This window comes from Macaca fascicularis, chromosome 9 (assembly GCF_037993035.2).
Source record: "Macaca fascicularis isolate 582-1 chromosome 9, T2T-MFA8v1.1".
Classification (NCBI taxonomy): Eukaryota; Metazoa; Chordata; class Mammalia; order Primates; family Cercopithecidae; genus Macaca; species Macaca fascicularis.
This window is the reverse complement of record NC_088383.1, coordinates 35,109,143-35,125,597: the sequence shown is the minus strand read 5'-3', so window position 1 is coordinate 35,125,597 and position 16,455 is coordinate 35,109,143. Positions and strand designations below refer to the sequence as shown.

Sequence of the window (16,455 nt, the reverse complement as noted above, 5' to 3'; positions counted from 1 at the left end):
GTATATTTCTATAAATATTATAAATCAAAGTAAATTTTAGTCATAATATCTCATCCCCTGGTTACACACTTGTCTTAAAACTTAATGTGGATTTTGTGGAAATTTCAGACTGTGATAGGGTTGAAAAGTGAACACTTTTGTTTTAAGTAGATTTTGAATAAATTATGAAAACTTCTTTATATTTAAAAATGTTTAATGCATTATTTCTCAATTTAAATTCAGTTTTTCGTTTTCCCCCCACTGTTATCCAATTTTGAGCTTAAAATGCCACCTGATCCTAAATCTGGAGATGTCTCTATTAAATTGTAAATGAGCACTTAAAAAAAAAACAACTAGCTTTCCATGTGATTTGCTGAAGCTTTAATTCTTCCTCAGTGTCTCAGAGTGCACTAGTTAGCATTATTAGGTTGCCAAAGCTTAGACACTGCTCTTAAGCAGCCTTTTCCAGAGTTAGTGCCAGCATATAGCCAGCTTAAGGTTATTCAGGTTCTTCTTGTCCAATTTTGATCTTCCAGGCTTCTGTTTTTCCCTTCTGCTACCTACTGTTTTTTTTCTTGGTTATGTAATTTATTGCTTGTGAGCTTTTCATTAAGGAGTACGCCAGTAGGCCGTCAATCTATTATGCATGTTGCAGCTGCTTTTCAAAATTTAAAAGAATAAAATCCTGAAAACTTAAAGGGAGGGGGCATTTAAAAATAATCTTTGAATCTAGTAGACATAACTATTTTCCTCTGTTTGGGGGGGTCTGTGTTTAAATCTGTGTCTAAATCTAAATACTTTTATCAATCTGTGCCTTTTTTATAAATCATCCTTGTAAGTTCCTACATAATTAGGGTAAGTCAACATTATATGAAAAAAAAAATCACATTTATTTCCTGTGCAACATTTTAAAGTATAAAGCTGGTAGTTCAAGCTGTAGTTCAAACTGTTATTATCGGGTCTAGCTATCAAATGATTCTATGCCTTAAAACTTTGTTGATTGGGAAAATTTAAAAGCAAAATTAGAAACAGTGCCATGATTAGGAAAGCAGTTTGGTGAGACCTCTTTTCCTCCAAATAATAAATTCATGATGTACTGTGAATGAGCAAGTAAAGATGTATATCTAGAAAAATTTCTTAAAACATACACATAAACACACACATCAGCAAAAGGTTGGAAGGCAGAGCATTACATCAGCCATCATATAATTACCCTTGATACATTTTGTGGATTTTAAGAATCAACAAAATTTTCTTTAAAATAAATCATTGTGTCCCTATGTGTTGAAGATGGCTTTGGTCAGTCTGTATTTATGTTTTTCTTCAATTCTTCTAGAATGCAGAGCCAAGCCAGATGCAGATTCCAAAAGAAACGGTAAGAGCTTTGTCTTTTGAAGGATGCAGAGATGTTGGAAGGATACATGGAACTAACTTCTTACTAATTTAATATGAAGTTAATTGTCCTGCCTTTTCCTGGCTCATAATATTTAATACATGGGTTTATTAAATGCCAAAGTGGTCTTATTTTAAGGTGACTTATTGTTACCACCCCAAATGGAGTATATTTTGTGATTAATTTTGATCAGACAGACACAAAAAAGAGAGGGATTTCCTATTCACTTGCATAATGAGGACCAAAGCTTAGTTGTTTTACATATATGCAGACTATTTCATGACTTATGAAATGCTCAATTATAAGTGGCCACAAAATGGAAAGAAAAGTTAAAAAACTTGATTCAGTCATGGAAAAAAAGGGAGGGCTAAGAGAATACAGTAAAAAAAGTATACCCAGGAAAATTAAAGTGACGTGTCAGTATTAGGCTAAGCATAGTTGTTAGAATAACTATAAAAGAGAGAATTTCTCTTACCAAAAGTTAAGGCCTCACAGCTCACATTAAAATGCAAACATAGTTGCATCCTGTTAAGAAAACAAGTCCTGAGACAGACTGGGGATAAAAGAGTAAGCTTAGTTCCGGCAGGCAGAACTAACACAATAAAAGGAAGGTTTGCTCTATCAGTCTCTGTGATGATGCGCTACATGGGAGTAAAAAGGGCATTTTATATTGACATGGTAGAAATTCTAACAATCAGGATCTTGTTTCCTTTTTTCATCAAACAACATAGCATAAAGACATTCATTCTCAAACTATTGTAAATGGAAATTTTAGCAAAGTTGTCTCCATAGTAGGTAACGTTGATATATCCCTTTCCAAAAATTTTTACATTGTCGACTAAAAAAAGTAAGAATATAAAGAATTGAAATAATATAATAAACAGTTTTCATTTTCTGTACAGTTTTATAAACAGAAAACTTTGAACTAATAAACAAAATGTTATTTTTCAAATATTCCTTCTTTTTTTTTTTTTTTGAGTCTAGAATCTCACCATGTTTCACAGCTCACTGCAGCCTTGACCTCCTGAGCTCAAGTGATCCTCCTATAAATATTCCACAATTCTGAAAATGGATGACAAATTACATCTTGGAGGAAAATCAGTAAACAACCTTGAGAATATTCTGCATTAATAAGCGTGTGTTGTAGACAATTCCTAGCTTTAATTTTTGGTTTACAATATAAATAGGGCAATTATATCTAATCAAAATCACACTGATATTTATGTGTTGGTGGTAGATTAGACAAGGGGAAATTGGACAAATTGATTCTAAATAATAAATGGGGTACAATAGCAATTTATACTACTCTTTGAAAAGACAGTAATTGTGGCAGAGTATAATGTAAAGCTACAATACCTAAAACAGCATGGCATTGTTATAGTGGTAAACAAATAGATCATTTAAACAGATTAAGGGTTACAGAAACAGATATGATGTGTATAGGTATGCGCATGTATGTTAAAGAAGGTGCTTCAAATTAGTAGCTTTAAAAGGATAATTTACATAGTGTTTATAACAATTGCCCATTTACTTACAAAAGTAAATGGGCACCATATGTCAAAATAGATGGAAAAGATCTATAAAACAAAATAGATCCGCAGTCATTTACACACACACAACACACACACACACACACACACCCCTTTGGTATCTGTACCATGAAATAGTTATAGGATAAATGCAAAAGGAGGAAGTATTTACAATGTGATCCTTAGGGGAAGAGCTATTCCTTTATGGTTTAGGATAAATATCAGAATATTTTGGAAAACACAATGACTTTGCTCACAAACTAATCTATTAATGTCTAAGACAATCTGAGATGGAAAATGATGCTTTAAGTAGTAAAGATAGGGATGTTCTTTCAAAATGTGTAGTCAGTGCCAGGTGCAGTGGCTCACACCTGTAATACTAGCACTTCGGGAGGATCACCTGAGCCGAGGAGATTAAGACCAGCCTGGGCAACATAGCAAGACCTCATCTCTCCCAAAAAGTTAAAAATAAACAACAACAAACATGTAGTCAGTCCTGTTGAGGAAACCGATGATCGGCTGTGAACTTCTCAGTTAGCAGAGGGAAAGAAGCATCTTTTGATGTGGTATTCTGTTAAGAAATGCAAGGTGCATTTCAGTTCACAAGCTGTGTGTTTACAGTAGCATGACGTGGCAACTGGGAGTCACCTTAAAAAAGGAAGTCATGCTGGGCACGGTGGCTCACACCTGTAATCCCAGCACTTTGGGAGGCTGAGGTGGGTGGATCATGAGGTCAGGAGATTGAGACCATCCTGGCTAACAAGGTGAAACCCCGTGTCTACTAAAAGTACAAAAATTAGCTGGGCATGGTGGTGGACGCCTGTAGTCCCAGCTACTTGGGAGGCTGAGGCAGAAGAGTGGCGTGAATCTGAGAGGCGGAGCTTGCAGTGAGCCGAGATTGTGCCACTGCACTCCAGCCTAGGTGACAGAGCGAGACACTCTGTCAAAAAAAAAGGAAAGGAAGTCATATATACTTTTACATGTGTCTGACTACTGGTTATACTTGGACTTTTTTTCTAATATGAGTTTCCCAAACTAGGTTAAAAGCATAGTTTAGTTTAAAATATTGTTTATTAATTTTTTATGAGTGCTCTCACATCTGTGCCTCTCTTTGTGCTCCAGTTATGCAGTATCATTTTGAGTTGTAAAAGGCTTAATATTAACATGATAATTTAAGAAATTGATGGGGCACAGTCTCTGCCTTTCTACCTTTTGATGGCCAAGGATCTGTTTTAGGCTTTTTGAATATTGCTAGTTCTTGTCACATAGTATTGCTCAAGGAAAAGTCCATGATAGGCTTTTGCTGTTTTTATTAGTGTTTCTTAATGACTTTTCTAAGGTTCTAGGCCTGTGAAATCTTTGCCTATTTTGTCAATGCCTAGAAATGGGGAGGAGGGGAGCAGTAATGATCTCATCACAAATCCAAGTCCAATGCCCACTTTCATTTTGGGCTTTCTCAGGGTTGATTTTGGAGCAAACCATCTTGTATCCACTTTAAACCACAGGAATGGTACCTGTGCATACAGTATGATTCTTTTTCTTTTCCTGAAGGAGATACATTACTTCTGTCAGGAACTATACGTGATTTATACAGGCTCACAAAAAATAGAAGACAGTTTCTTTTACCTCTAATGCTTAACATTGCTTATAACATTGCAGTCCTATCTATGACTGGCATTTATTCATCAGTTATTGTGTGAAACTCTTTATGTGGATTATCTTATTTAATCTTTAAAATGTTCATGACTTGGTTCAGGCATGTCCAATATTTTGGCTTCCCTGGCCCACATTGAAAGAATTGTCTTGGACCACACGTAAAATACACTAACACTAATGATAGCAGATAAGCCAACAAATAAATAAATAAATAAATCGCAAAAATTTCATAATGTTTTAAGAAAGTTTAGGTAGGAATTTGTGTTGGGCCACATTCAAAGTCAGCCTGGACTACATGTGGCCCACAGGTCTCAGGTTGGACAGACTTGACTTAGTTGGCGATATTATCCTATTGAAAGGGAAAGAACAAAGAATTAACCTTAGGACGCTCCAAATCTTAGAGCCCAGAATATACTCAGGTTGTCTGACACCTGAATCTGCAGGGCAGTTTTTATATCTCCTTAATATGGCTTGGTATGTTAAGGGGAATATAAAAAAGCTAAGCTACATATATAGTTTCAGGTAATACAGTATGAGTTCCATGTTGGAGGTTGATAAACTGTGATTGAATTTCGTTAAAATAAATAAGCAATAAAGAAATCTAGGGTTAGATGCCATCTCATTAGTCAAGATAGTGGGAAGAGATCTTGTTGATTTTTTTGTTGTTGTTTATATTGTTCATGAATTGATACATAGGCTTTCCTAGAACACGTGTTTAGTACCATTGATTTCCATTAACTGCTGCATGGACACATCTGTCCTTTCCCAGCCCAGTGACCAATTTTGCAAATACTTTCTCCTGACTTGGGCTGCTCTCACCTTCTTTGCCTGTCCATATGGACGCCAACTTCTAATCCTGCTGACCTCTACCTATCTCATGAGGCTTACCCTAACCGGAACTAATGTTCTCTCCCATTTGTAGTTCTTTGTCATCTTTGTCTTTGTTTGTTTGTATTTGTGGAATGCATTTGTCTTGCTTTATTAATAAAATTCACTGATCTTGGCTCACTGGAGCCTCCGCCTCCTGGGTTCACACGATTCTTTTGCCTCAGCCTTTTGAATAGTTGGGATTACAGGCATGCGCCACTAAGCCCAGCTAATTGTTTGTGTTTTTAGTAGAACGGAGTTTTACTCTGTTGGTCAGGCTGGTCTCGAACTCCTGACTTTCAGTGATCCGCCCACCATGACCTTCCAAAGTGCTGAGACTATAGGCGTGAGCCACCGCACCTAGCCACATGCTTAACTTTCAAGAATTCAAAATGCATTCTAGAACATGTTAGTGGGCTTTCCCTACAGAAACCACAGGGATATGTTGGGGATTCTTTAGGAACTTTTGTGAAGGTCAGAAGATATCTTGATAGGCTAACTTCAGGAAGGTTATAGTCTCAACTTAGAAATTTAATGAGCTAGGAATTAAGCATGGGCCTTATTAGGTTTATTTTACTAACAGTTATATTATTAATAAATCAAGTGTAGGCTGCCATATTGTGTGTGTGTATATGTGTGTGTGTGTGTGTGTGTGTGTGTGTGACTGAGTCTGACTCTGTTGCCCAGGCTGGTGTGCAGTGGCTCGATCTCGGCTCACTGCAGCCCTTCTGCCCAGGCTCAAGCAATTATCCTGCCTCAGCCTCCCAAGTAGCTGGGAATACAGGTGCCCCTGACCATGCCTGGCTTTTATATATGTATATATATATATACACACACACACACACTATATATATATAAATATATATATGTAGAGATAGGGTTATGAGTATATATACACACACTATGAGTATATATGAGTATATATATACACTATGAGTATATATGAGTATATATATACACTATGAGTATATATGAGTATATATATACACACTCTGAGTATATATGAGTATATATATAATACTATGAGTATATATGAGTATATATAATACTATGAGTATATATGAGTATATATATACTGTGAGTATATATGAGTATATATATACTATGAGTATATATGAGTACATATATGTAGAGATATATATGTATATATGTAGAGATAGAAATGTATATATGTAGAGATAGGGTTTCACCATGTTGGCCAGGCTGGTCTTGAACTTTTGACCTCAAGTGATCTGTCTACCTTGGCCTCCCAAAGTGCTGGGATTATAGACATGAGCCACCTCGCCCTGCCTAGGCTGCCATATTGATCCACTGTAAGTTGAGAAAACAGTTGAGTCAGACAAAGTGGAGAGGAACCTCAAAGAGAAGTGAATCTGCGAGCCATTACCTCTTAATCCAAAAGTGTTTATATTCTTGGAGATAAAATCATCGTCAAATACTTCTTTAGGCCTATAATGCAAATTAATTTTAATATTCTTGAGAATATACATGAAAGTGTACACAACTCTAGATTTTTGTGGAAGATTTATACTGACATACGGTAATCATATGTTGACCTCAGTAGTTTGATTTTTAGCAGCAAGTGTTGCTATTGTGACAACCAAATTTTATAACACGTGTGTACTTCTAGTGCCTTAAATGTTGATTCAGACTTATTTTAAAACAACCTTATTCCAAAATTGGAATTCAATAATATTTTCATGATCTTACAGAAACGGTAATGGTTATGGATGGTGAATACCTGCAGCCGTTTTTACGGAATTCATTTGAGATGGCTTACTATTATTATAGTAAGATAAGGATTTTTTTAATGGTGGGTGTTTTTGTTTCAGGAATACATCTTAGTTTTTGTTTAACTGTAGCCCTTTTGCAACATAGTGATAAAATTGATAATATCTTTATGATTTATTATGTTACCTTTTTGCTGTTGAAATCTTAAGTTATAATAAAGATGGTTTTTAGATATAGCAAAACTATTGTGACTTAATTACTGTATGTAATTTTTATTCTGAACTGTTAGACTTTTAGAAAAGTTTCAAGAATAGTACAAAGAACTCTACAAAGAATTATTTATGCACATTCCCCAATTGTTAATATTTTACCACGTTTGCTACATAATTTTCCTCCCTCCTCCCTTTCTTCCTTCCTCTACCTATTCTTCCCTTTTCCCTCTCCCATATAATTTTTTTTTTTTTTTTGAGAGTGTTATTCTGTTGCCCAACCTGGAGTGTAGTGGTGCGATCTCAGCTTACTACAACCTCCGTCTCCTGGGTTCAAGCAATTCTCCCACCTCAGCCTCCCATGTAGCTGGGATTACAGGTGCCTGCCACCATGCCCGGCTAATTTTTGTATTTTTAGTAGAGACGGGGTTTCACCGTGTTGGCCAGGATGGTCTTGATCTCCTGACCTTGCGATCTGCCCGCCTCGGCCTCCCAAAGTGCTGGGATTACAGGCATGAGCCACCGTGCTCGGCCAGAAGGAGGACATTTTCTTATGTAACTGCGTTATAGTTATGAAAATGATTAAATTGATTGTATTATCAGTTGCCCCAGTTAATGTTCTTTATATCATAAATAAATGAGAGAACGAATTACAAGTAAGAATAGAATTTGGTCCTGTTTCCAATTCAGGATCATGCATGGCACTTAGTTCTTACGGCTTTTTAATCTCCTTTAACCTATTATATTTGTTAATATTTTCTCAAGAACAAATTGCTCCAAGCAAATTTTTAATTTTTGAAGGGGCAGATTACTTTGAGAATATCCCTCAATTTGAGTTTGTCTGATGTTTCTTTGATTGGGTGAGAATTTTAGGGGTTAACATTAGAGATTAATAATTGTGCAAAACATTTTTTCCTCAGCATTATTTTACCAAGCAAAAAGTTTAAAAGTGTTCCAAAATGTGTTTGGCATCTACCATTTGAATTAGAAAACAGCGTAATAAAGCCAGATATGACTTTGAACTTTACTAATAAGAATAATGAACTTTATAATATCAGTACAAATAACATACAGAAATGTTCATCTCACATATGGGATAAATTAAAATGGGGAACTTAAGGAAATTTTGAAGTTTGATTGGAGGGTTATTCTTTATTAAGAGGTTTATCATGGTTCTTAAATTTAAGAAGAATTTAAGAAAAATTTAAGAACCATGATAATTTCTCCATTTAAAAAATACTTCTCTTAAAAATATAAATGGTTGTTCATATTGTCTCAGATACCTACCTGCATATTATTTAATCTCCGTTTGTTGAATAAGTATATTCTCTCTTTCACGTCTATGAAAAGTTCTGTTGTGCGTGACGCTGTGATGGTCTGCTGTCATGGCATGGTTGTTTTTTTAGAACTGTCCTAAGGTGCTCATTCATAGCCCATCTTTGTCCCCAGCAGCAGCCCCTGCCCATCATATACAAGTGCCCCTCAATTTATGATGGGGTTACTTCCCCATAAGTTTGTCAGTAAACCCACTGTGTGTTGAAAATATTGTTACGGTGAAAATGCGTTTATACACCTAACCTACGATGCTGTAACCCAGCCTAGCCTACTTCATGTGCTCAGAACATTTACCTTAGCCTTCAGTTGGGCAAAATAATTAAGACAAAGTTATTTTACAGTAAAGTGTTGAATATCTTATCTAATTTGGGATGCTATACTGAAAGTGAGCAATAGAATGGTTTCATGGGCACCATCAAAAGTTGAAAAATCATTATGTTGAAACATTGTAAGTTGTGGACCATCTGTATAACCCTCTACCAATTTCTCCTCCTCCATGCAGTGTTTTTTTGGAGGAAGCAGAATTAAAGAAATGATATAAAATGGAATTTTTTGTATTGTAAAAATAATGCATATCAACTGTAGAAAATTCAGTTACGTGTAGAAGAAAATTAAAATCACTTGTAATTCTGTGACTTATCATCATTTTGATGTATTTTTTTTATATACATATTTCTGTCTGTGAGCCTAGCCAAAGATAATATATATTTTTAAAATGATTTTCTTGGTGTGGTGTGGTGGCTCATGTCTGTCATCCCAGACTTTGGGAGGCCAAGATGGGTGGGTCACCTGAGGTCAGGAGTTTGAGACCAGCCTAACCAACATGGCGAAACCCTGTCTCTACTAAAAATACAAAAATTAGCCAGGCGTAGTGGCATATGTCTTTAGTGCCAACTGCTTCGGAGACTGAGGCAGGACAATTGCTTGAACCCGGAAAGCAAGATTGCAGTGAGTTGAGATCATACCACTGCACTTCAGCCTGGGCAACAGAGCGAGACTCCATCTCAGAAAAAATAAATAAAAAGATGTTCTTGTCTACCTATTTAATATGTATCATGTCCCAGCCACATGTCCTATTATTGTTAATAAATGTCATGCCCCAGGCACGAGTGAAGACTGACATAAATTCCTACCTTCTGAAGCTTCTAGTGATCTTTGAAGGCAGACATTAATTCATAAAAATATGTTGTGGAGGTTTTTGATTGGCGTACTGGAAGTTATGAAAGCCCAAAGGGTAAAACTCAATTTCTTAGTCACAAATACTTTCTTGTCTTACATAATATTTTGATAAGACACTTTATTAGCTGAATGGCATCCCCATTGTGTAGCTATATCTTAATTTTCCTAACTTACTGTCATATGTGTCAATTTTTAGCTATCGTAATTAAAACAATACCCTCACAGTTAAATCTTTGTACATGATCACAACTATTTTTGTAGGCCATATTACTAAAGGTAATATTTCTAGCTTAAGAAAAAGGCAAACTGTAGAGGGTTTAGATAAGCATTGCCAAGTTGGTTTCCATAAATATTGTACCATTTTTTACATTCACCAGCAGTGCAAGAACATGCCCATTTCACCACACCTTCCACAGTATTAAATATCATTACTTTTATTTTTTTAATGTTCTATGGCATAGCAATATTTGTTGGATATCATTAAAGAAAATGTATGGAGCAATTTGATAACCTTTGATTGATTTGCAAGTAAGATTGAACCTTGTAGTTGGAGGTTTATTTATTGGTTCTCTCATCTTTCTTTAATGAATGGCTTGTTTATATCCCTTTCCTGTTTGATGCAGACTGCTTATCTTTTTGTTATTAATTTACTAGGGATTTGTGCATTAAAGATAATAACTCAGCTGGGCATGGTGGCTCTTGCCTGTAATCCCAGCACATTGGGACACCGAGGTGGGAGGATTGCTTGAGCCCAGGAATTTGAGACCAGCATGGGCAACATAGAAAGACCCTGTCTCTACAAAAAAAAAGAAGAAGTTAGTCAGGCTTGGTGGTGTGCCCTGGGATCCCAGCTACTTGGGAGGCTGAGGGCAGGAGAATCACTTGAGTCCAGGAGTTCAAAGTTATGGGGAGCTATGATCACGCCACTACACTCCAGCCTGGACAACAGAGCAAGACCCTGTCTAAAAAAAAAGATAATTCTCTAGATAAGGGCAGATCTTGAGAGAGAGAAATTAATGATTTATAGTGGAGTGATAAAACTTTGGCTGAGTCACATATTTGTTACAAAGTCGAAAATTGGCTATTGAGCTCACTCCTATAATTTTATGGCCTTCTATCATTTGTGCACAGACCATGTTTCTTTTGCCTCTCTTCACAATATTTTATCCATTCTCATCCAAATTTTCATTTGTTGCGGCTCAGAGATTACCCTTCCCATGATTGTTTTTCTGCTGCTTAATACAATCAACTCTTATTTCCTTTTTTATAGATAACACCTGTGCTGTAGATTAACTGTGGAATTGGGCCTATAGGCCAGCTCTATTCTCAGTTTTTTGGACTGATATTTGGGGAAGAATGAAAAAGGGGCCATGGTGATGACCACTTGTGACTCTTTCTCTGTCTCACTACAGATAGAAATGTACATCTTTTCTGCTGTTCTCAGGAGGGTGGGATAGTAAGTAGCTTTCACAATACCCATTTAGCAGGCTGCTTAGCAAAGGTGCCCTTTTGTTCTGGGCATTTGAAGACAACAAATGGTAATGGAGAAATGGGCAAAGGAAGAACTGACAGGCTTTATTGATGAAAACAATCACTGAGGTATACACACATGTATGTGCATGAGAAAGGTGTGCTTGAGTGACATGACTGTGCACAGATGACAGGAGCGAGTTAAAGAAAATATTTTTTACATTTCTGTAGAAAGATCTTAATTCAAGAAACAATTGATAAGGTGCAGAATCTGGGTGGAATAACAAGGTGATAGAAAGTTTCTACTTTACATCAGAATATGGAGATTCCTATACTATCTGACTTTATGAACGTTCTCAGTAATACAGCATTTCAAATGATTTTTGAAGAGCAAAATTTTTTAAAAACACTTTTCTGCCAGAGAACTAAGTTCTAAAAGCTTAGTTAATTAATTAATTTCTGTCTATGTCAAAAGCCAAATGGATTAATAATGGAATATCACATGAAACATACAATGTTTCATGTCAGTGTTCTTAATGATAATAATAAGACTTGATAAGAAAGCTGAAAAAGATTATTCCCATTCTGCAGTTGTTATAATAAATGAAACTATCCCCTGGAGAATATGCTCTTTTTTAAAACAGGTTCAGAGATCGGCAGTCAGAAAATATTCCAACTTGATTAAAATTTTTCATTATATATGCAGCCAGCTCCTTACCTGATCTTTCAAGTAGGAAAAATATGAGAATTGTAAGCCTTGGTAAAATGTTATGGAAATGTAAAACTCAGTAAACACTAAAAAAGCAACTGAAGATCCAAATCAGAAGGTAACAATTAAGAACCTTCCAGAGTTGAAGCAAGTAAGCATAGTGAATTATGAGACTTAGATGTGTCCATAGAAAGACTATTCTTGTTTTCCATTTTTTCAAATGTAGCTTTTCTGGGCAGTGCTGATTGACAGAGTAGTTTTTTATTTCAATGACCTCCAGATTTAAAGGCAAGGGGGAACTATGGTGTATATTGATGCTGTTTTGTATTTTAAACATCAAAATTTACCATACTTTATATTTCTGTAACCGATTTTATATTGAGGTAGTGCAGTTCATTTACACACAGTGATTATTTAGTACTCTGTTAATGTTTCAAGGGGCTGGGCACGTAAGCCCAACACTTTAGGAGGCCAAAGCGGGCAGATCGCTTGAGCCCAGGAGTCTGAAACCAGCCTGGCCAACATGGTGAAACCCCATCTCTAAAGAAATAGAAAAATTCGCCCTGTTTGATGGCATGCACCTGTAGTCCCAGCTACTCTAGAGGCTGCAGTAGGAGGATCACCTTAGCCTGGGGAGGTCAAAGGTGTAGTGAGTGTTGATTGACCACTGCATTCCAGCCTGGGTGACAGAGTGAGACCCTTGAGCCACATGGACCAAAATAAAAAGTGTGTTGAATATTCATGTTTATAGAGCAAAGCATGTATATAAAAATACTTTTGTATCAAAGTGTTTGATATATTTCACCTTTTTTTGCTCACAATACATTGTTTTTATTTGAGCTATAATTGTTCTCTGGGAATATTTTAAATTTAGTTTTTATAATGAGGAGGCTTAAGGCTTTATTTGGACTTTGATCGTAAAATGTACTTACTTTGCATAGTTAACATGGCTATTACCCTGTATTTTTTCAGGTTCTTATTTTGAGTTCTTCATTATATAAGTTTTAATTTTTTTTAACCCATTAGCAAGTTTATTGTAATTGAAATGTTACTTGTCTTTTAAAAACTATGAGGCCATCCTTTGAGATAGCACAAAGATGTCCTGCCATGAAATGTTAACTTTACATATTTGTAAATTAGAAACATCACTTTACATATCACATTACTATGGGTCTAACGATTTATAAATAGCATTTTGCTTATTTTATGATGATCTAAAAAATTCACTTACAGATGAATAGTGTACTCTCAAAATGTATTTTATCTAATTGAGACATCTGAGATTGCATGTTTATGCCCCAAATTCCTTGCATTCCAAATTTTCTTGAATTCCAAATTCCTTGGGTTGATTTTTATTCTTATTAGGACATTTCAAAAATTTGGTAGGATGCAGTCACCTACTTTTTTCATGTTATTGAACATTCTGTAAAAGCACTATCTGTTTAAAGTATATATTACTACATATCTGTGTACCATTATGTTTCTTATTCTTTAATTATAATTTGATAAGTCAAACTTGAGTGATTAAACAGTTGCTGGATAAATATTTCAAAAGTGGGAAAAGAGGAGGAGAAATAGGTTTTAGAACTAGATGTACCATTCAGTTTTTACTTGAAGAGCCTGTGCCACATGTCTGTTATGTGGTTGGAGCAAGAACTTGTGCTTAAACAAGCATCCTGGCCTTACTGATTTGGACATGACCAGTATAGAGATGGTGGAAATCTTGGCCATGAGTGGGATTGCTGAGGAGGAGGACCTCAGAAGGCTGAGTGCTTCCTCTTCAGGAGTGTAGCCTTTCTTAATGATAGACTGTCATCTTAATGCAGTTTATTCAGTTATACATTAAGCTTTCATTTCTTCCTCTGTTTTAAGGGAGGTGAACAAGAATTCGTATATCCTAAATGTTTTTTATTTTAAAAGTCTTCCTTGTCTTCTGTACTTGGTGACTATGAAATTAAATCTGATATATAACTAATTAAACAAGATTACCTGAATAATATTTACCAGCTCTATTATGTATGCTACAATGTTGTGGAAAAGTTTTCTGTGATGTTGTATATCTCTACTTGGTCTCACAGATGTTGACGTTGCAATTAGTTAGAGGCTGTCTGAACCCAGATACCGTTTTCTGCTGATTTTATATGATCAGGATTTGGTATTTTTTTGTGAATAAACACCATTAGTGAACATTAAATGTATTGATAACTTCAGAATTTCCTTATAAAAAGGGAGACAAATGAATTATATTTATTTATTTTTACTCCTGTTGTTACTGTTTTTCTTGTCGTTTAGAGTATATAATGAGACCAAAAAAATCCCGAACTCTAGAACTCTCCTAGTCTTTAGTCCTTCCACTACATTTTCCCCCTAACTTTCTCAAATCTGGTTTAGGTTTGGTTCAATATTGAATAATTGCTACATACAAATATTAACAGCTGGTTCCAGAAATCTTCTGGAGTGGGTGCAGATGTGCTGTTTTCATGGATCTTGCTATGGAAACTTGGTGGAAATATTTTGCCTCTTATGATTAAGGAACTGCTCATTAGCAGTCTTTAAAAATAACTTTGAGAAAGAAACATTGGAATATAATGTGCTGTGCAATTTTGTTCCCTATTAGAAAGCAGAAGATGAGGATATTGTTCTCACACCTGATGGCACGAGAGAATTTCTGACGTTTGAAGTCCCACTTAATGATTCGGGATCTGCTGGCCTTGGTGTCAGTGTCAAAGGTAACCGGTCAAAAGAGAACCACGCAGATTTGGGAATCTTTGTCAAGTCCATTATTAATGGAGGAGCAGCATCTAAAGTGAGTGTCAACTTTACCATGCGTATGCCTTTTAATTTCAACATTGTTCCTATTTTGAAAACATATTCCTATTGAAACTTTTAATTTCAACCCTGTTCCTATTTTGAAAACATACGCAGTTAACAGGAGTTTTCTCATTTCTTCATGGTACCGACATTCACAATCAAACAACTAGGAGATGTCTCAGTGATGTGTCACGTGGGGATGGAGTCCATAACTTCAACTCTTCATTTTTTCTCTCACAGAACATACAACCCATAGACATGCTAGTTAAATGAAGTTAATCTATGCAAAGACTTGGCATAGGTCCTAACACAGAATGGGCGTATAGTAGACATTAATCTTTCCCCTCCCCTCCCTTGTTTGTGGGTCACTTACTCTATTTCTCAGCCTAGAGAAAATTTCCTGGCCATTTGTTAAGGGGACAGTTCTCTGCAACTGTCTAATAGCCTTGAGCTTTTACATGTCTGGGTTTCTAAATAACCTCTATGGGTGTTTCTGGAAACAAGAAAGTAATCACTTTGTGTCCTTTGAATTAGTATGCTATTTTGGTAAACAGATTATGATAATGACTTGATTTACAAATGTATAAATGATTGAAATAGACACAGGCTACAATAGCTGCTTAGATGTTATTATGCCAGTGTTCAATTGGGCATAATCCATTAGGATTAAAGCTCTCCACTTTTTTTTTTTTTTTGGCTTTGTTTTTTATTTTATTTATTAACTAAAGGAAAAGCTACTTCTTTTATAGCAGTCTATTTAATAGCACTTATTTTTACCTGTTTTCTTCCCAGGATGGAAGGCTTCGGGTGAATGATCAACTGATAGCAGTAAATGGAGAATCCCTGTTGGGCAAGACAAACCAAGATGCCATGGAAACCCTAAGAAGGTCTATGTCTACTGAAGGCAATAAACGAGGAATGATCCAGCTTATTGTTGCAAGGAGAATAAGCAAGTGCAGTGAGGTAAAAATTGCAAAAAAGTGCTAGCATCTGAGATTGTAATAAAACTACATTTCTGTCCTAATTTTGGACAAAGGGTGTTAGGTTCCAGGACCTTACCTCAAAAGACCATAAATTATCTTTGCATGTTGTGGTTTTGTTATTTTGTAGGTGGATTGTGATTTGTGTTCTTAATTCTTGTGATCAACATATTCCTAAGTGGATATTAATACTTCTATTGCCAACTCAGCAGGAAACACTGGGATCTTAATTCCTTTTAGCTGAATTTTTTCTTGAAATCAGGGTCACATCTTCCTTCTCAGAGCCAACAGTTTCTCTTCTATTTGGCAGAGTTATACCTGGGAGGTGAATCATGCAGAGAAACAGTTGCTTATTCATTTGTTTATCTAAAATGGGATGCCTCTTACAAAGTCCCTAGTAGGGAACAGTCTTTCTTTCTCCCATCCTTTCTTTTTTTTTTTTTTAAAGACAGGATCTCACTGTGTTGACCACGCTGCAGTTCAGTGTTGTGGTCACAGCTCAATGCACCTCCATCTTTTGGGCTCAATTGATCCTCCTGCCTCAGTCTGCCAAAGTCCTGGGATTACAGGCATGCACCATAGCACATGGCCCATAGTCTGACTTTCT

General features: G+C 35.9%; 1 protein-coding gene across 50 annotated transcripts in view; it reads left to right on the top strand.

Moving 5' to 3' along the window:
- PARD3 (par-3 family cell polarity regulator) overlaps positions 1 to 16,455 on the top strand; it is a 717,421-nt gene that overhangs the window by 452,860 nt on the left and 248,106 nt on the right. For 33 of the 50 annotated variants that reach the window (XM_074001409.1, XM_074001406.1, XM_074001404.1 and 30 more), the window contains 3 exons: positions 1,316 to 1,354; positions 14,675 to 14,863; positions 15,661 to 15,831. In XM_074001409.1, the coding sequence (XP_073857510.1) occupies positions 1,316 to 1,354; positions 14,675 to 14,863; positions 15,661 to 15,831 (399 nt within the window). The remainder of the gene's footprint in view (positions 1 to 1,315; positions 1,355 to 14,674; positions 14,864 to 15,660; positions 15,832 to 16,455) is intronic. The other 17 variants (XM_045361920.2, XM_045361921.2, XM_074001408.1 and 14 more) reach the window with 1 other exon arrangement.